The sequence below is a fragment of the Phyllobates terribilis genome, unplaced genomic scaffold, assembly GCF_046119375.1.
Source record: "Phyllobates terribilis strain yellow unplaced genomic scaffold, ASM4611937v1 Scaffold_8__6_contigs__length_399053987, whole genome shotgun sequence".
Lineage (NCBI taxonomy): Eukaryota > Metazoa > Chordata > Amphibia > Anura > Dendrobatidae > Phyllobates > Phyllobates terribilis.
The window spans coordinates 80,997,854-81,019,066 of record NW_027362768.1 but is presented as its reverse complement, the minus strand read 5'-3'; the positions used below and the strand labels follow the sequence as shown (position 1 = coordinate 81,019,066).

The window sequence follows — 21,213 nt, the reverse complement described above, 5'->3', positions numbered from 1 at the left end:
AGCGTGTAATTCTCTGCATCTATTGTATTCACCCAATGGGTTGCCATGACGACCAGGGGTCTGCTGAAGACCCCCGTACCTGTCATGATGGTACTCCTGTGAATGTCCACTTCTGCCTGGTGTTCATAGGAGACCATGATTTCTGCTATATACAGCAGTGCTGTGGCATTGCTGTATATAGCACAAGCGATCAGATGATCGCAGGTGCAAATCCCCTTAGGGGACTAACAAATACAGTTAAAGGTGGAAAAAATGTTTTAAAAAAAAATGTAAAAGTTCAAATCACCCGCTTTTTCGCCCAATTAAAAATAAAGAAATGAAAGGAAATTCACACTTGATAATGTTATATCTGTAAACGTCTGCTCTATCAAAATATAAAATGAGTCAACCCAATTGGCAATCGGCGTAGTGAGAAAAAAATGTAAACACCAGAATTACGTTTCTTTGGCAGCAAATCAAGCAAATGCAATAGGAAGTGATTAAAACACGTATCTCTCCCAAAATGGTATCAGTAAAAACATTGGTTCAGGGCACATAATACAAGCGCTCACACAGCCCCATTGAACAAAAATCGAAAATGTTACGGGTCTCGGGAAAATGGCAACAGCCAAACAAATTTTTATTTTTTTCATATGCAAATTGCCTCTTCAGAGAAAAAGAGGACTTGAACTCTATAGCGCCATCTATTGGAAGCAGCAATCCTACAAGTCACAATCAACAATTTTTTTCACAAATTTATTGTGAGTTTGAAAAAAAAATCTGGGAACAAAAACTTTGTGATACGTTTGTAACAGAACTAGTGATCTTTCACGCAGGTAAAAAAGATCAGGAATTTATCTCTGACTGGTCATGCCTGGAGTTTTTTATTGCCATCCAGGGCACAAACCTCTTAACCCCTCAGATATATTCCTGATCCAAATTCTGCATCCATACCAGCAGTATGCCTCCATCCGGCACCAGCAGTACGCCTCCGTGTGGTAACAGCAGTACGCCTCCGCACCAGCAGTACGCCTCCGTGCCCCACCAGCAGTACATGCGGCACCGGCAGTACGCCTCCGCACCAGCAGTATGCCTCCGTACCCCACCAGCAGTACACCTCCATGCGGCACCAGCAGTACGCCTCCGTGCGTCACCAGCAGTACGCCTCTGTGTGGCACCAGCAGTGCGTGCGGCACAAGCAGTACTCCTCCACACCAGCAGTATGCCTCCGTGCTACACCGGCAGTACACCTCCGCACCAGCAGTATGCCTTTGTGCTATACCAGCAGTATGGCTCCGTGCGGCACCAGCAAAACGCCTCCGTGCGGCACCAGCAGTACTCCTCCATGTGGCACCAGCAGTAGGCCTCCGTGCCCCACCAGCAGTATGCCTCCATGCCCCACCAGCAGTACGCCTCTGCACCAGCAGTATGCCTTTGTGCTATACCAGCAGTACGTCCGGCACCAGCAGTACGCCTCCGCACCAGCAGTATGCCTCCGTACGGCACCAGCAGTACGCCTCCGTGCAGCACCAGCAGTACGCCTCCGCACCAGCAGTATGCCTCCGTGCAGCACCAGCAGTACGCCTCCATGCGGCACCAGCAGTACTCCTCCGCACCAGCAGTATGCCTCCATGCGGCACTAGCAGTAGGCCTCCGTGCCCCACCAGCAGTATGCCTCCATGCCCCACCAGCAGTACGCCTCCATGCGGCACCAGCAGTAGGCCTCCGTGCCCCACCAGCAGTATGCCTCCGTGCCACACCAGCAGTATGCCTCCATGCCACACCAGCAGTATGCCTCCGTGCCACACCAGCAGTATGCCTCCGTGCCCCACCAGCAGTATGCCTCCGTGCCCCACCAGCAGTACGCCTCCGTGCTACACCAGCAGTACGCCTTCGTGCTACACCAGCAGTACGCCTTCGTGCCCCACCAGCAGTACGCCTCCGTGCCCCACCAGCAGTACGCCTCCGTGCCCCACCAGCAGTATGCCTCCGTGCCGCACCAGCAGTATGCCTCCGTGCAGCACCAGCAGTACGCCTCCGCACCAGCAGTATGCCTCCATGCGGCACCAGCAGTAGGCCTCCGTGCCCCACCAGCAGTATGCCTCCATGCCCCACCAGCAGTACGCCTCCATGCGGCACCAGCAGTAGACCTCCGTGCCCCACCAGCAGTATGCCTCCGTGCCACACCAGCAGTATGCCTCCATGCCACACCAGCAGTATGCCTCCGTGCCACACCAGCAGTATGCCTCCGTGCCCCACCAGCAGTATGCCTCCGTGCTACACCAGCAGTACGCCTTCGTGCCCCACCAGCAGTACGCCTCCGTGCCCCACCAGCAGTATGCCTCCGTGCCCCACCAGCAGTACGCCTCCGTGCGGCACCAGCAAAACGCCTCCGTGCAGCACCAGCAGTATGCCTCCGCACCAGCAGTACGCCTCCATGCGGCACCAGCAGTACACCTCCATGCGGCACCAGCAGTACGCCTCCATGCGGCACCAGCAGTAGGCCTCCATGCCCCACCAGCAGTATGCCTCCGTGCCCCACCAGCAGTACGCCTCTGCACCAGCAGTATGCCTTTGTGCTATACCAGCAGTACGCCTCCGCACCAGCAGTATGCCTCCGTACGGCACCAGCAGTACGCTTCCGTGCAGCACCAGCAGTACGCCTCCGCACCAGCAGTATGCCTCCGTGCAGCACCAGCAGTACGCCTCCATGCGGCACCAGCAGTACGCCTCCGCACCAGCAGTATGCCTCCATGCGGCACCAGCAGTAGGCCTCCGTGCCCCACCAGCAGTATGCCTCCATGCCCCACCAGCAGTACGCCTCCATGCGGCACCAGCAGTAGGCCTCCGTGCCCCACCAGCAGTATGCCTCCGTGCCACACCAGCAGTATGCCTCCGTGCCCCACCAGCAGTATGCCTCCGTGCTACACCAGCAGTACGCCTCCGTGCGGTACCAGCAGTACGCCTCCGTGCGGTACCAGCAGTATGCCTCCGCACCAGCAGTACGCCTCCGTGCGGCACCAGCAGTACGTGCGGCACCAGCAGTATGCCTCCACACCGGCAGTACGCCTCCGCACCGGCAGTACGCCTCCGTACCCCACCAGCAGTACACCTCCATGCGGCACCAGCAGTACGCCTCTGTGTGGCACCAGCAGTACGTGTGGCACCAGCAGTATGCCTCCGTGCCCCACCAGCAGTACGTGCGGCACCAGCAGTACGCCTCCGTGCCGCACCAGCAGTAGGCCTCCTTGCCGCACCAGCAGTACGCCTTCGTGCCGCACCAGCAGTGCGTGCGGCACAAGCAGTACTCCTCCACACCAGCAGTATGCCTCCGTGCTACACCGGCAGTACACCTCCGCACCAGCAGTATGCCTTTGTGCTATACCAGCAGTATGACTCCGTGCGGCACCAGCAAAACACCTCCGTGCAGCACCAGCAGTACGCCTCCATGCGGCACCAGCAGTACGTGCGGCACCAGCAGTACGTCTCCATGCGGCACCATCAGTAGGCCTCCGTGCCCCACCAGCAGTATGCCTCCGTGCCCCACCAGCAGTACGCCTCTGCACCAGCAGTATGCCTTTGTGCTATACAAGCAGTATGTGCGGCACCAGCAGTACGCCTCGCACCAGCAGTATGCCTCCGTGCGGCACCAGCAGTACGCCTCCGTGCGGCACCAGCAGTACGCCTCCGTGCGGCACCAGCAGTACGCCTCCATGCCCCACCAGCAGTACGCCTCCATGCCCCACCAGCAGTACGCCTCCATGCCCCACCAGCAGTACGCCTCCATGCCCCACCAGCAGTAGGCCTCCGTGCCCCACCAGCAGTATGCCTCCGTGCCACACCAGCAGTATGCCTCCATGCCACACCAGCAGTATGCCTCCGTGCCCCACCAGCAGTATGCCTCCGTGCTACACCAGCAGTACGCCTCCATGCGGCACCAGCAGTAGGCCTCCGTGCCCCACCAGCAGTAAGCCTCCATGCCCCACCAGCAGTATGCCTCCATGCCCCACCAGCAGTACGCCTCCATGCGGCACCAGCAGAAGGCCTCCGTACCCCACCAGCAGTATGCCTCCGTGCCACACCAGCAGTATGCCTCCGTGCCACACCAGCAGTATGCCTCCGTGCCACACCAGCAGTACGCCTCCGTGCTACACCAGCAGTATGCCTTTGTGCTATACCAGCAGTATGTGTGGCACCAGCAGTACACCTCCGTGCGGCACCAGCAGTACGCCTTCGTGCGGCACCAGCAGTACGACTCCGTGCGGCACCAGCAGTACGCCTCCGCACCAGCAGTATGCCTCCGTGCGGCACCAGCAGTACGCCTCCATGCGGCACCAGCAGTACGCACGGCACCAGCAGTATGCCTCCGCACCAGCAGTATGCCTCCATGCGGCACCAGCAGTAGGCCTCCGTGCCCCAACAGCAGTATGCCTCCATGCCCCACCAGCAGTACGCCTCCGTGCTACACCAGCAGTACGCCTCCATGCGGCACAAGCAGTAGGCCTCCGTGCCCCACCAGCAGTATGCCTCCGTGCCACACCAGCAGTATGCCTCCGTGCTACACCAGCAGTATGCCTCTGCACCAGCAGTATGCCTTTGTGCTATACCAGCAGTACGTGTGGCACCAGCAGTACACCTCCGCACCAGCAGTACGCCTCCGTGCGGCACCAGCAGTACGCCTTCGTGCGGCACCAGCAGTACGACTCCGTGCGGCACCAGCAGTACGCCTCGGCACCAGCAGTATGCCTCAGTGCGGCACCAGCAGTATGCCTCCGTGCAGCACCAGCAGTATGCCTCCGTGCAGCACCAGCAGTATGCCTCCATGCGGCACCAGCAGTACGTACGGCACCAGCAGTATGCCTCCGCACCAGCAGTATGCCTCCGTGCCCCACCAGCAGTAGGCCTCCGTGCTACACCAGCAGTACGCCTCTGTGCTACACCAGCAGTACGCCTCCATGCAGCACAAGCAGTAGGCCTCCGTGCCCCACCAGCAGTATGCCTCCGTGCCACACCAGCAGTATGCCTCCGTGCTATACCAGCAGTACGCCTCTGCACCAGCAGTATGCCTCTGTGCTATACCAGCAGTACGTGCGGCACCAGCAGTACGCCTCCGCACCAGCAGTATGCCTCCATGCAGCACCAGCAGTAGGCCTCCATGCCCCACCAGCAGTACGTCTCCGTACTACACCAGCAGTACGCCTCCGTGCTACACCAGCAGTACGCCTCCATGCGGCACAAGCAGTAGGCCTCCGTGCCCCACCAGCAGTATGCCTCCGTGCCACACCAGCAGTATGCCTCCGTGCTACCCCAGCAGTACGCCTCTACACCTGCAGTATGCCTCCGTGTTATACCAGCAGTACGTGCGGCACCAGCAGTACGCCTCCGCACGGCACCAGCAGTACGCCTCCGTGCTACACCAGCAGTACGCCTCCATGCGGCACAAGCAGTAGGCCTCCGTGCCCCACCAGCAGTATGCCTCCGTGCCACACCAGCAGTATGCCTCCGTGCTATACCAGCAGTATGCCTTTGTGCTATACCAGCAGTACGTGCGGCACCAGCAGTACGCCTCCGCACCAGCAGTATGCCTCCGTGCGGCACCAGCAGAACGCTTCCGTGCGGCACCAGCAGTACGCCTCCGCACCAGCAGTATGCCTCCGTGCGGCACCAGCAGTACGCCTCCATGCGGCACCAGCAGTACGTGCGGCACCAGCAGTACGCCTCCGCACCAGCAGTACGCCTCCATGCGGCACCAGCAGTAGGCCTCCATGCGGCACCAGCAGTAGGCCTCCATGCTGCACCAGCAGTAGGCCTCCGTGCTACACCAGCAGTACGCCTCTGCACCAGCAGTATGCCTTTGTGCTATACCAGCAGTACATGTGGCACCAGCAGTACACCTCCGCACCAGCAGTATGCCTCCGTGCGGCACCAGCAGTACGCCTTCGTGCGGCACCAGAAGTACGCCTCCGTGCGGCACCAGCAGTATGCCTCCGCACCAGCAGTATGCCTCAGTGCGGCACCAGCAGTACGCCTCCATGCGGCACCAGCAGTACGTGCGGCACCAGCAGTACGTGCGGCACCAGCAGTATGCCTCCATGCGGCACCAGCAGTATGCCTCCATGCCCCACCAGCAGTACGCCTCCGTGCTACACCAGCAGTACGCCTCCATGCGGCACAAGCAGTAGGCCTCCGTGCCCCACCAGCAGTATGCCTCCGCACCAGCAGTATGCCTCAGTGCGGCACCAGCAGTATGCCTCCATGCCCCACCAGCAGTACGCCTCCGTGCTACACCAGCAGTACGCCTCCATGCGGCACAAGCAGTAGGCCTCCGTGCCCCACCAGCAGTATGCCTCCGCACCAGCAGTATGCCTCAGTGCGGCACCAGCAGTACGCCTCCATGCGGCACCAGCAGTACGTGCGGCACCAGCAGTATGCCTCCGTGCGGCACCAGCAGAACGCTTCCGTGCGGCACCAGCAGTACGCCTCCGCACCAGCAGTATGCCTCCGTGCGGCACCAGCAGTACGCCTCCATGCGGCACCAGCAGTACGCCTCCGCACCAGCAGTACGCCTCCATGCGGCACCAGCAGTAGGCCTCCGTGCCCCACCAGCAGTATGCCTCCGCACCAGCAGTATGCCTTTGTGCTATACCAGCAGTACGTGTGGCACCAGCAGTACACCTCCGCACCAGCAGTACGCCTTCGTGCGGCACCAGCAGTACGCCTCCGTGCGGCACCAGCAGTATGCCTCCGCACCAGCAGTATGCCTCCGTGCGGCACCAGCAGTATGCCTCCGTGCGGCACCAGCAGTATGCCTCCATGCCCCACCAGCAGTACGCCTCCATGCGGCACAAGCAGTAGGCCTCCGTTCCCCACCAGCAGTACGCCTCTGTGCTATACCAGCAGTACGCCTCCGCACGGCACCAGCAGTAGGCCTCCGTGCCCCAACAGCAGTATGCCTCCATGCCCCACCAGCAGTACGCCTCCATGCGGCACCAGCAGAAAGCCTCCGTGCAAGGTTATGACACCGGCTACAGGGTTTATGAAAATGTCGGCTCTTTGACATCCCATTTACTATACAACTAATAATCTTTTAGAACAATCTTTTTATTTATATAGCGCCAACATATTCCACAGCACTTTACAATTCAGACAATTTACAGACATTATCGGCCCTGTCCCCATTGGGGCTCACAATCTCCATTCCCTATCAGTATGTCTTTGTAGTGTGGGAGGAAACCGGAGGAAACCCATGCAAACACGGGGAGAACATACAAACTCCTTGCAGATGTTGTCCTTGGTGGGATTTGAACCCAGGACCCCAGTGCAGCAAGGCTGCAGTGCTAACCACTGAGTCACTATGCAGCCCTGGTAACATCTTTCACATTTCCGCATAGAGAAGTTCTCTTTGATTTAATAATGTGTAGATACAGCGGCACAGAGTTTAATATGGTCACTGACGCTGACGCCTGTTACCTTAGACCTTACCTGTTCCCCCACCATTTCTGCTTTCTTGTATATAGGCATGCATGAACTGCAATCCAAACTGCTCTCTCTCCTCGTCCTCTTCATCTTCACTCGGGGGTAGTGAAACTTTCAGCTCCAGAGGATTATCTCGGAAGTTTACAAACCTGTTAGAATATAAAATTAATAAGTAATACTACCAAGTCTGGATATTTATCTCGTAAGGTTTTTTTTTTCAGGATTTTGCAAAAGTAGAAATTGTTATAAAACAATGAAACAAGCATTACTTACTCTTTAAGTCCAGCTCCGTTGTTCAGGTCATCCCTGCTTGCACATTCCATATTTTACCGCTGCCGCTAATCCCAAACTTCTGCCATTATGTTTGCATGTGCTGTACCAGGCCGCTGAAGCCAGTGATCGTCTGCAGCGGTCATGTAAATTGTGAACAGGACATGATCACTTCTGATACCAGTGTCACAATTTCGCCTATCAGTGTGTCTGGACGCAGTGAGTGACAGTTCTGCCGTCCAAACTAGGACAGGGGCATGCTAAGCTGTCAGTATGATGATGGACAGCTCAGCAGTCCAATCAGAGGCTGGGAAGTGCTAAGCTGTCAATGTGTTGAGTGACAGTTTAGCCATCCAATCAGGGCTGGGGCATGCTGGGGCTTCCTCCATGTGTCTGCTATTCGAGTGATTACCTGGCTATTTAGCTACCTCTCTGCCTCCAATAAGTGCCAATTATAGCTTACCTCATGTGTTGTGCGCTTGCTCTGTACTCTGTTCCTGTATCTGATCATTGCTGCCCGACCTTGGACCTTGCCTTTGACCATCTGTTTGCCTTGCCCCTTTGTCTTGATGTGCTACCTTCCTGGAATTCTTACCTCGGACTGTAACCTGACTATGCCTTTGCCTTAACCCGTTTGTTTAAGATGAGCCCTCATTGTATCTGACTCTGGACCTCTAATTAAAAAATATATGTTTTGCTCTGAAACTTAGCGGCATTAATTGTAAAAGTGGCCAGGAGCAAGGTGACTAGTTGTGGAGGTACTGTATGTCTGTGCCTGCTCCGCTAGAATGGCAGGTCTATCCCTGTTATCACAGTGCGTGACCTGTCAGTCCAGCTGAGCAGGTGGGAAGAAGTTGGTGGGGACATACAGTACCTCTGCAACTAGTCACTAACCGCAGTCACATGCTGAACTCTGTCTTTCTCTGAATTGCCGCAGCGTTTGAGAGTAAAACACGCATGATTGTAATGAGGGAGCCAGTGTGAGTCATTCTGTCCGTGGTGCGGACCGCATAAATCATGGGACTCGTTTTCTTTACTAGATGAGCAGCAGGCATAAATATATGGCAAACATCCTGATTAGTGTTGAGCGAGTATGTTCTATTAACCCTTTTGCCGAGTATGCTCGGGCCGAGCTCCGAGTATTTATAGCTGCTCGGTGATATGTTTGAATCGCTCCCGTGTGCATGATTTGCAACTGTTTGACAGTTTTATTACATGGGAGGAATGTCTATTTCTTACACATTCCTCACATGTAATAAAGCTGTCAAACAGTCGCAAATCATGCACACGGGAGCGATTCAACCTTATCACCGAGCAGCTATAAATACTCGGAGCTCGGCCCGAGCATACTCGGACAGAACATACTTGCTCAACCCTAATCCTGATACCAGATGTCGTTTTTACAAAGGTTAGAAAATGAAGTTTGGAGAATTGTGTTCAATAATTTTTCGCCCGCTGTAAGAACATCACCAATTTTCTAAGTAAACATATTTCTTTTTTTTAAATCAAATGCTTTTTATTGATGTTTAGGCTGTGTGCACACGATGCGTTTTTAATGCGTTTCCGCAGCATTTTTGCAGCTGCGGAAACGCATTAAAAACGCATTAAAAACGCATGGTAGAAGGGCAGCAATGTTCCCCAATGATAATCCGCATGTGCTGTGCACATGCTGCGGAAATTTCCGCTGCAGATTATCATTGCGGAAAAAAACGCAGCACTACCAATTATTTTGCGGAAGTGCTGTGTCTTCGCCGCCATTGACTTGCATTAGACCGCATGGATTACGCATCACTGTATATGTAGATGCGTAATCCAAGCGTTCTAATGTGCTGGTGGTACCCGGGTGTGGAGGACAGGAGACTCTCCTCCACAGCCAGGTACCATTAAAAAATCTGTAAAAAAATAATAAAATAAAAAATAAATGTATACTTACCTTCTGTCGGCCCGCGCACCGCTCCTGCTTGGTTCCCGGAACTTTGCAGTGAGTTGAAGGACCTGCGCTGACGTCAGAGTCATGTGACGGATCACGTGACGCTGACGTCGGCAGGTCTTTCAATTCCCTGTTGCCGGCAAGGGAGAACGGAGTGAGCAGGACACCGGGGGCCATCGGAGGGTAAGTATATATTTATTTTTTTATTTCTACCACTCTCTCGGGTCACACTATATAAATCTGTGCTGGTTGCATGGATTTATATAGTGTGACCAAGTTGTCACAAGCACTTTCCAAGTAATGCTAATCGCTTGGAAAGCGCTTGTCAATCCGCATGCGGAAATGTCAGTGGGTAACCGCTCCATTTCCGCATGTCCCTGGCAGGAAAATGCATGTACAATCCGCATGTACAATCCGCATGCGTTTTTTTCTGTCAGCGAGATGCAGAAACGCTCAGGAAAAAATCCTGAGCATTTCTGCATTGTGGGCACATAGCCTTATAAAGATTTTCACAAAGGTAAAAATAAATAAAAACAACAACAACCAAACAAACATTGGAGAAACACAGTTCTACACCCCCCAACCTTAAGAAGCATTAAACATGAGTTATTTATCCATCCTGGCTCTGCAAAACCAACATAATTAGATGAACAAATATTTGAACATAGTAACTGTAGCGCCGGCGTCCCTGCCCTCTGCTAGGCAGGGACGCTGTTCCCCTCACCCCTCTGCTCCGAGCCCGGCGTCCTCCTCCCGCTCTGCTGGCAGCGCGCGCTCCTTCCTGGCCACTGTGCTTAGGGCGCGCGCGCGCTCCCTCCCTCTTAAAGGGGCCGCGCGCGCCGTCCTAAGGAGTCCCCGGCCAATGGCCGGAGGACTTCACCATATATAAGGCACCTCCTCCAAAATGGAGGTGCCCGAGCAATGTTGTTGCACTGTTCACTACTCTGCTTCAGCCCTCAGGTCCCATTGCCAGTTACCTGCCAGATTCCTGCCAGTTTGCTGTCCGATTCCTGCCTGATATTCCGCTTACCTGCCTGCTAGCCTGAGGTCCGACGGTCTGCCTACCGACTCCGGTCAGTCTGTCTAAGGACCAGCTTGCCCGCTCACCTGGGAGCACACTTCTGCTACCTGCCTGCTAGCCTGAGGTCCGACGGTCTGCCCTCCAACTCCTGTCAGTCTGTCTATGGACCAGCTTGCCCGCTCACCTGGGAGCGCACATCTGCTACCTGCCTGCTAGCCTACCTGGAGGCTCCGCCGTCACGTGCTGTGACCACCCGCCTGTCCAGAGACTCCTGCCCGCTCACCTGGGAGCGCTCATCTGCTGCCTGTCTGCTAGTCTACCTGGAGGCTCCGCCGTCACGTGCTGTGACCACCCGCCTGTCCAGAGACTCCTGCCCGCTCACCTGGGAGCACTCATCTGCTGCCTGTCTGTTGGTCTACCTGGAGGCTCCGCCGTCACATGCTGTGACCACCCGCTTATCCAGAGACTCTCGCCTGCTCACCTGGGAGCTCACGTCTACCATCTGCCTGCTAGCCTACCTGGAGGCTCAGCCGTCACAGGTCGTACCAACCCTTTACCCAGAGACTGCCCCGGTCACTTGCCGTGACCTCCTGCCCGTTCATCCAGAGACTGCCCCGGTCACTTGCCGTGACCTCCTGCCCGTTCATCCAGAGACTGCCCCGGTCACTTGCCGTGACCTCCTGTCCGTTCACCCAGAGACTGTCCCGGTCACCTGCTGTGACTGCCTGCCCGTCTTCCCTGGTCGCCACCCGCTCCCTTACAAGGACCGCCCCCTTGTATAGTAGCTCAGAGGTTCCGCCTCCCAGACCCGTTACAGTTTGCTCGGGCCATGGAACACGGTGGCACCCAAGCTCCCTCACTCTCGGACCTGTGTCATGAACTGTCCCGTCAGAGGTCCCAACAGGAGTCCATCCTGGGTCACCTGCGGAATGTCAATTGTCGCCTGGACACTCTGACTGCTCCACCAGCAACCACCGCCCGTGCCATGACTCGCAATCCGGCAGCTCCGCTGCCCACCAATACTATGGTATCCTACCCCGGACCCCGGCTTTCTGCACCTCCTCGCTTCGGAGGCGACTCCGCTCAGGCTCGGGGCTTTATAAATCAGTGCACCCTGCACTTTGAACTCCTGTCCCACCAGTTTAACTCCGACCGGGCCAAAATTGCCTTCATCATGTCCCATCTCACCGGGGAGGCCCTGGCCTGGCTAAATCCTCTATGGGAGAGAGGAGACCCCCTGGTGTCCGACTTGCCTGCCTTTCTCACCGCTTTCCGGAGAGTCTTCGACGAACCCGGACGGAAGACCTCATCCGCATCATCTCTGCTACGCCTCCGTCAGGGAAGTCTCACCGTGGGCCAATATGCCATACTGTTCCGTACCCTTGCCTCGGAGCTGGCCTGGGATAACGACGCTCTGGTATCTGTCTTCTGGGAGGGTCTGTCCGGCCGTATTAAAGATGAACTCGCCGGTCGAGACATTCCTACCACTCTCGATGACCTAATAACTCTTGCCACCCGAATTGACCTACGGTTCCAGGAGCGTGCCAAAGAAGTCACCCGTGAGAGGAGGTTTCCACGTCTAGCTCCTACTTTTCAGAAACCCGTCACTCCCTCCGTTTCTCCCCAGGTACACTCTCCTGAGCCTATGCAGGTCGACCAGACCAAGATGGTCAAAACCCGGCAGGACTTACGCCGTGCCGAGGGGAGCTGCTTCTACTGTGGCAGTAAGGAGCACCGGATCCGTACCTGCCCGGAGAGGTCGGGAAACGCCTGTGTCTAGGTTCGCTCAGAGAGGTCGACCTAGACAAGAATAAATCCTCTCCATCTCTGCTGCTGTCAGTCTCAATTATCTGTGGGGAGAATCGTTATTTCGAACTAGCCCAACTTGACTCTGGAGCGGCCGGGAATCTTATTTCACAGGCCCTGGTAGAAAAATACTGCATTCCCACCAAACCTCTGGCTATACCATTATCTGTCGCTGCTGTGGATGGGGGCCTCTTACCACGTCCCATCCAACTCATCACCGAATCCATAACTCTGCAGGTGGGAATGCTGCATTCTGAGAGCATCTCTTTTCATGTTCTGCCTGGACTCTCTCACGCCCTCTTACTAGGTCTACCTTGGCTCCAGAGACATGCACCCGTGCTTGACTGGCAGACCGGAGAAGTCCTTCGCTGGGGACAGGACTGTCATAAGACTTGTTTGGTTCCTGTTCATCCCGCCCGTCCTTCTCCTACCCCAACTAATCTACCTGGACTTCCGATTCCCTATTGGTCATTTGCTGATGTCTTTAATAAAAAGGAGGAAGAGACATTACCCCCTCATAGACCATACGACTGTCCTATCGACCTGTTACCCGGTACTACGCCTCCCCGTGGGCGTATTTACCCATTGTCCGCTGCTGAGACCCGGTCGATGTCCGAATATATTGAGGAGAATTGGGCCAGGGGATTCATCCGGAAATCTACCTCCCCGGCGGGAGCAGGCTTCTTTTTCGTAAAAAAGAAGGACGGCTCTCTCCGTCCCTGTATAGACTATAGAGGCCTTAACCAGATCACGGTGAAGAATAAGTACCCCCTTCCGCTCATTCCAGAATTATTTGATCATCTGAGGGGGGCTAGAATCTTCACCAAACTGGACCTCCGTGGGGCGTACAACCTGGTCCGTATCCGTCAAGGGGATGAATGGAAGACTGCATTCAACACCCGGGACGGCCACTATGAATATCTGGTAATGCCCTTTGGTCTCTGTAATGCTCCTGCCGTCTTTCAAGAGTTGGTCAATGACATCTTCCGGGACCTTCTCTACTCCTGCGTAGTGGTGTACCTGGACGACATCTTGGTCTTCTCTCCGGATCTCCAGACTCACCGGAGGGATGTTCGTCAGGTCCTGCTCAGGCTCAGGCAGAATCACCTCTTCGCTAAATATGAGAAGTGCCTCTTTGAGCAGACCTCGCTTCCGTTTTTGGGCTACATTATTTCTCAGACCGGCCTACGAATGGATCCAGAGAAACTGTCTGCCATCGAGAAATGGCCCCGACCGGAGGGGTTGAAGGCCATTCAGCGGTTCCTGGGCTTCGCCAACTACTACCGCCTCTTCATACCGCACTTCTCTTCCCGGACTGCCCCAATTTCCGCGCTCACCCGTAAGGGCACTAATCCCAGAGAGTGGCCGCCCGAAGCAGAGGAGGCCTTTCTTTCCTTAAAACAGGCCTTCTCTTCCGCCCCGGTGCTGCATCGCCCAGATGGCAACAAGCAGTTCTTCCTGGAGGTTGACGCCTCCTCCTCTGGAGCCGGAGCGGTACTTACCCAAAAATCATCTTCCGGGAGAATGGTAACTTGTGGCTTCTTCTCCAAACTCTTCTCCTCTTCTGAGCGCAACTATTCCATAGGAGATCGAGAGTTATTGGCCATCAAGTTGGCATTGGAGGAGTGGCGTTACCTGCTCGAAGGGGCTCTTCACCCGGTAATAATTTACACTAACCACAAGAACTTGGTTTACCTCCAGCATGCCCAGAGACTTAACCCGCGCCAAGCTCGGTGGTCCTTGTTTTTTGCTCGCTTTGATTTTATTCTTCATTTTCGCCCGGCTGACAAAAACATCAAGACGGACGCCTTGTCCCGATCCTTTCTGGTGTCTAATCTCGAGGAGGAACCGAAACACATCATCGATCCCGCCAGAGTAATGCAGGTGGCTCCCGTGAGTCTAAATCTTCTCCCTCCCGGTAAGACGTTCGTATCAGTACCTGATCGGGAGAAGATCCTACACTGGGGTCACTCGTCTAAACTAGCTGGCCACGCCGGTCAGAAAAAGACCCTCCAGCTTATTACCCGGCACTACTGGTGGCCTACCCTGCACAAGGACGTAATAGACTTTGTTTCTGCCTGTGTGTCCTGCGCCCGCAACAAGGTTCCGAGACATCTGCCAGCCGGTCGCCTCCTTCCGCTCCCAGTACCTGCTGCCCCCTGGCAGCATATAGCAATGGACTTTATAACTGATCTCCCCGTCTCTGCCGGTTGTACGGTCATTTGGGTGGTCGCTGACCGCTTTTCTAAGATGGCTCATTTCGTTCCCCTGCCAGGCCTCCCGTCTGCACCCGAGCTGGCTAAAGACTTTATCCGCCACATCTTCCGTCTTCATGGACTGCCCCTCCACATAGTGTCGGATCGTGGGGTACAGTTCCCCTCACGCTTCTGGAGAGACACTTGTAAACTGCTAGACGTCACCCTGGACTTCTCCGCTTCCACCCACAGTCTAATGGTTAAGTGGAGCGGATCAATCAGAACCTGACCAGTTACCTCCGGCACTTCGTTAATGCCCACCATTCAGACTGGGTGGATCTCCTGCCATGGGCCAAATTTTCTTACAACAATCACGAGAGCGAATCTTCCTCCAAATCCCCGTTTTTTGTTGTCTTCGGTCAGCATCCTCGGATCCCATTTCCCGTCTCCACCTCGGTGGACAATCCGGCTGCGGAATCTCTTGTTAACAAATTTTCCTCCATATGGGAGAGCACCCGGTCCGCACTCCTTCTGTCATCCGAGCGTATGAAAAGACATGCTGACAAAAAACGTCTGGATCCTCCTCAATTCCGTCCAGGGGATAAGGTCTGGCTCTCGTCCAAGTATGTCCGGCTCAAGATTCCTTCCTATAAGTTAGGGCCTCGGTTCATCGGTCCTCTGGAGGTCATCAGTCAGATCAACCCGGTGGCCTATAAATTGAAACTCCCGGCCAACTTGCGGATCCCTAACTCCTTCCATGTATCTCTCCTCAAACCTGTGGTACTTAACTCTTTTTCCAAGTCTACAGGTACGCCTCCTGCTCCGGTTTCCGCTGAAAACGAATTTGAGGTAGAGAACATTCTGGCCACCAAAAGGGTAAGAGGGAAGACCTTTTTTCTAGTAGATTGGAAGGGGTTTGGTCCTGAAGAGAGAACGTGGGAGCCCCGGGAGAACATCCATGCCCCTCTCATCCTAGCTAAATTTCTCTCTGGCCTAAAAAAGGGGGGGCCTAAAGGGGGGGGTACTGTAGCGCCGGCGTCCCTGCCCTCTGCTAGGCAGGGACGCTGTTCCCCTCACCCCTCTGCTCCGAGCCCGGCGTCCTCCTCCCGCTCTGCTGGCAGCGCGCGCTCCTTCCCGGGCACTGTGCTTAGGGCGCGCGCGCGCGTGCTCCCTCCCTCTTAAAGGGGCCGCGCGCGCCGTCCTAAGGAGTCCCCGGCCAATGGCCGGAGGACTTCACCATATATAAGGTACCTCCTCCAAAATGGAGGTGCCTGAGCAATGTTGTTGCACTGTTCACTACTCTGCTTCAGCCCTCAGGTCCCGTTGCCAGTTACCTGCCAGATTCCTGCCAGTTTGCTGTCTGATTCCTGCCTGATATTCCGCTTACCTGCCTGCTAGCCTGAGGTCCGACGGTCTGTCTAAGGACCAGCTTGCCCACTTACCTGGGAGCGCACTTCTGCTACCTGCCTGCTAGCCTGAGGTCCAACGGTCTGCCCTCCAACTCCTGTCAGTCTGTCTATGGACCAGCTTGCCCGCTCACCTGGGAGCGCACATCTGCTACCTGCCTGCTAGCCTACCTGGAGGCTCCGCCGTCACGTGCTGTGACCACCCGCCTGTCCAGAGACTCCTGCCCGCTCACCTGGGAGCACTCATCTGCTGCCTGTCTGCTAGTCTACCTGGAGGCTCCGCCGTCACGTGCTGTGACCACCCGCCTGTCCAGAGACTCCTGCCCGCTCACCTGGGAGCACTCATCTGCTACCTGCCTGCTAGCCTACCTGGAGGCTCCGCCGTCACGTGCTGTGACCACCCGCCTGTCCAGAGACTCCTGCCCGCTCACCTGGGAGCACTCATCTGCTGCCTGTCTGCTAGTCTACCTGGAGGCTCCGCCGTCACGTGCTGTGACCACCCGCCTGTCCAGAGACTCCTGCCCGCTCACCTGGGAGCGCTCATCTGCTGCCTGTCTGTTGGTCTACCTGGAGGCTCCGCCGTCACATGCTGTGACCACCCGCTTATCCAGAGACTCTCGCCTGCTCACCTGGGAGCTCACGTCTACCATCTGCCTGCTAGCCTACCTGGAGGCTCAGCCGTCACAGGTCGTACCAACCCTTTACCCAGAGACTGCCCCGGTCACTTGCCGTGACCTCCTGCCCGTTCATCCAGAGACTGCCCCGGTCACTTGCCGTGACCTCCTGCCCGTTCATCCAGAGACTGCCCCGGTCACTTGTCGTGACCTCCTGTCCGTTCACCCAGAGACTGTCCCGGTCACCTGCTGTGACTGCCTGCCCGTCTTCCCTGGTCGCCACCCGCTCCCTTACAAGGACCGCCCCCTTGTATAGTAGCTCAGAGGTTCCGCCTCCCAGACCCGTTACAGTAACAATAGTCAATCCAATTACATATAACTTGTGGAAGTACTGATAACATTTTTATTTTCAACGAAGTTTAATTTGAGGCATCATATAAACGTCACTCAAAGCAAGCCGAGGCGAAATCTTCCCTAGATGTAACACCAGAACCATCAATCCATAGACCCCATATCTTGTCAAATTTAGAGATAGCATCTCTTTTTAGTTATATGCCTCTTTACAGATTTACTAGCCAGTTAACTTTATCAATACAACAAATTCTGATATCATAGGCTCCTGATCTGATATCCATTTTTGGGCTATCAATTTTCTTGCCATATATAACATACGTCCCGCTGCAATTTTGCCGTACTCATCAATAGTCCGATCTTCAACATATCCCAGTATACACACTAATGGTGAAAGCTCTACATCAATTGAATAAACCCTGTTAATCATTGCTACAACACTCTTCCAAAAGGACACCAGGTTAGGACAGTTCCACATCATATGAAGCATATCTGGTATGTTAGTTTTGCATCTAGGACAGTGGGGACTTGAACGAAATCCTATGTTAAATAAGAATTGAGGTGTCCTGTATACCTGGTGTATCACATACACCATCGTTCAAAAGTTTGGGTTTGTGTTTTCCATGAAAACTCATACTTTTATTTATCAAATGAGTTGCAAAATGAATAGAAAATATAGTCCAGACATTGACAAGGTTAGAAATAATGATTTTTATTAGAAAGAATAATTTTCTCCTTCATACTTTGCTTTCGTCACAGAATGCTCCCTTTGCAGCAATTACCGCATTGCAGACCTTTGGCATTCTAGCTGTTAATTTGCTGATGTAATCTTGAGAAATTTCACCCCATGCTTCCTGAAGCCCGTCCCACAAGTTGGATTGGCTTGATGGGCACTTTTTGCGTACCATACGGTCAAGCTGCTCCCACAACAGCTCAATGGGGTTGAGATCTGGTGACTGCTCTGGCCACTCCATTACCGATAGAATACCAGCTGCCTGCTTCTTCCCTAAATAGTTCATGCATAATTTGGAGGTGTGCTTTGGGTCATTGTCCTGTTGTAGGATGAAATTGGCTCCAATCAAGCGCTGTCCGCAGGGTATGGCATGGTGTTGCAAAATGGAGTGATAGCCTTCCTTTTTCAAAATCCCATTTACCTTATACAAATCTCCCATTTTACCAGCACGAAAGCAACCCCAGACCATCACATTACCTCCACCATGCTTGACAGATGGGATCAGGCACTCTTCCAGCATCTTTTCAGTTGTTCTGCATCTCACAAATGTTCTTCTGTGTGTTCCAAACACTTCAAACTTTGATTCGTCTGTCCATAAAACTTTTTTCCAATCTTCCTCTGTCCAATGTCTGTGTTCATTTGCCCATATTAATCTTTTCCTTTTATTAGCCAGTCTCAGATATGGCTTTTTCTTTGCCACTTTGCCCTGAAGGCCAGCATCCCGAAGTCGCCTCTTCACTGTAGACGTTGACACTAGCGTTTTGCGTGTACTATTTAATGAAGCTGACAGTTGAGGAGCTGTGAGGCGTCGATTTCTCAAACTAGAGACTCTAATGTACTTGTCTTGTTGCTCAATTGTGCAGCGGGGCCTCCCACTTCTCTTTCTACTCTGGTTAGAGCCTGTTTGTGCTCTCCTCTGAAGGAAGTAGTACACACCGTTGTAGGAAATCTTCAGTTTCTTGGCAACTTCTCGCATGGAATAGCCTTCATTTCTAAGAACAAGAATAGACTGTCGAGTTTCACATGAAAGTTCTCTTTTTCTGGCTATTTTGAGAGTTTCATAGAACAAACAAATGTAATGCTCCAGATTCTCAACTAGCTCAAAGGAAGGTCAATTTTATAGCTTCTCAAATCCGCCAAACCATTTTCAGCTGGGCTAACATACCTGTGCAAGGGTTTTCTAAGGTTTTCTAAACATCCATTAGCCTTCTTACACAGTCAGCAAACACAATGTACCATTAAAACACTGGAGTGGTGGTTGTTGGAAATGGGCCTCTATACACCTATGTAGATATTGCAATAAAAACAAGACGTTTGCAGCTAGAATAGTAATTTACCACATTAACAATGTATAGAGTGTATTTCTGATTCATTTAATATTAACTTCATTGAAAAAAAATGTGCTTTTCTTTAAAAAATAATGACATTTCTAAATGACCCCAAACTTTTGAACGGTAGTGTATATATGGGACAGTCTATGGGATTCACTTAAAGACAGCTGTGGAACTCTTTCCAGTATATCTGACCAGTGATTTTCCTCTATGGGTCCCATTACACTCTCCCATTTCTCTTTTGCTCGTATAGGCTGGTTTGTCAATATAATGTCTAAGAGAATGTTATAAAGTAATGAGATCAGTCCTCGAGAACTGTGTAGATTAGCTATTCTCTGTATTATTGAGTTTCGGGGTACCCGTCCTTCCAGAACAATGCCTTACGCCCGATATGCGTGCCTAAATTCTAAGTATTTATAGAATTCAGAGGGAGGTAACCCATATTTGTTTTGCAGCTGTGCGAATTCCTTAATCACATCACATATCAACACTTGATTAGTCTGTTTAAACAGTTCCCAACCGCCCACTGTAGATAAACGTCGGCGCTTGCTGGGCTCTGTGCAGCGCCGACGTTTAAAAACGGTGGGTGGTCTCGCAGCGCTCAGGACGCCCAGGGTCCTGCAAGCGCTGCAATTCCGGTGCAGAGCGTTAGCTCTGACAGGGGACATCATCGGGACCTGATTGGATCAGGTCCCAATGATGTTAACCCTTTGCTATGTTCTATATGTCGCGATCTATAGTGATCGCGGCATATAGAAGATAGACAGAGGAGAGGGGGTCGTCTTACTTACCTCTCCGACGACCCTTGATACCTTCCAGGACCTGGCGTTGCTATGGCAGCTGGAGGTCACATGACCGCCTCCAGATCTGCCATATATGGTGTCCTGCCTGGCTCAGCCTGCAGCTGAAGCCTGGCAGGACACACTGACTGTGAAACAGTCAGCAAAGATCTCATGTAATGTAATACATGTCTATTACATTACATGAGATCAGTGATCAGAAAAATAAAAATTAATGTCCCATACAGGGACTAAGTAAAAAAAAAGTTAAAAAAATGTTTTTAAACTGTTAAAAAAAAAATCACAAAATAAATAAAAATAAATAAATAAAATATTAAACCAATAAATCCGTATATTTATGCAAAACCAAAAAAAGTACACATATTTGGTATCGCCGCGTTCGAAACAACCCGATCTATAAAACTGTCACACTAATTAACTCCTTCTGTGCACACCGTAATAAAAATAAATAAAAAACGGAGCAAAAAATATGCTTTTTCATCATATCGCCAAACAAAAAGTGGAAAAAAATGCGATCAAAAAGCAAAATGGAAATAAAAATGGTACCGCTGAAAACGTCATCTTGTTTCGCAAAAAAAAAGCCGCGATACAGCTCCATCAGCCGAAAAATAAAAAAGATATAGCGCTCAGAATAAAGCAATGCAAAAAAAATATTTTTTCTATAAAATTGTTTTATTGTGTTAAAGCGCCAAAACATAAAAAAAATATACAGTAAGTGTAGTATCGCTGTAAACGTACTGACCCGAAGAATAACGCTGCCTGATCACTTTTACCACACGCAGAATGGCATAAAAAAAAAAACTCAAAAAACAATTCCTGAATTGTTGGTTTTTGTTAATTTTACCTCCCAAAAAATGGAATAGAAAGCGATCAAAAAATGTCACGTACCCAAAAATGGTACCAATAAAAATGTCAACTCGTCCCACAAAAAAACAAGCCGTCACATGACTCTGTCGGCCGAAATATGGAAAAATTATAGCTCTCAAAATATGGCGATGCAAAAACTAGATTTTGCAAAAAAAAAGCGTCTCTTAGTGTGTGACAGCTGTCAGTCATAAAAACCCGATATAAATCTGGTATCTCAGTAATCGCACCGACCCGAAGAATAAAGTAATCTAATCGGTTATATCACACGAGGAACGGCGTAAAAAATAAATAAAACCAATTCTTCACCTGCTACTGATTTGTTTATTATGTCTCCCAAAGATCGCAGTAAGGCTCATAGTTACATATAGTTACATATAGTTACATAGTTTATAAGGCCAAAAAAAGACAAGCGTCCATCCAGTTCAGCCTATTTC

The 21,213-nt window shown here is 52.7% G+C and overlaps 1 protein-coding gene across 2 annotated transcripts in view; it reads right to left on the bottom strand.

The window, feature by feature from the left end:
- LRRC39 (leucine rich repeat containing 39) overlaps positions 1-21,213 on the bottom strand; it is a 75,703-nt gene that overhangs the window by 5,417 nt on the left and 49,073 nt on the right. For both annotated transcript variants that reach the window (XM_073643050.1, XM_073643051.1), the window contains exon 8: positions 7,462-7,604. In XM_073643050.1, coding sequence (XP_073499151.1) covers positions 7,462-7,604 — 143 coding nt within the window. The remainder of the gene's footprint in view (positions 1-7,461; positions 7,605-21,213) is intronic.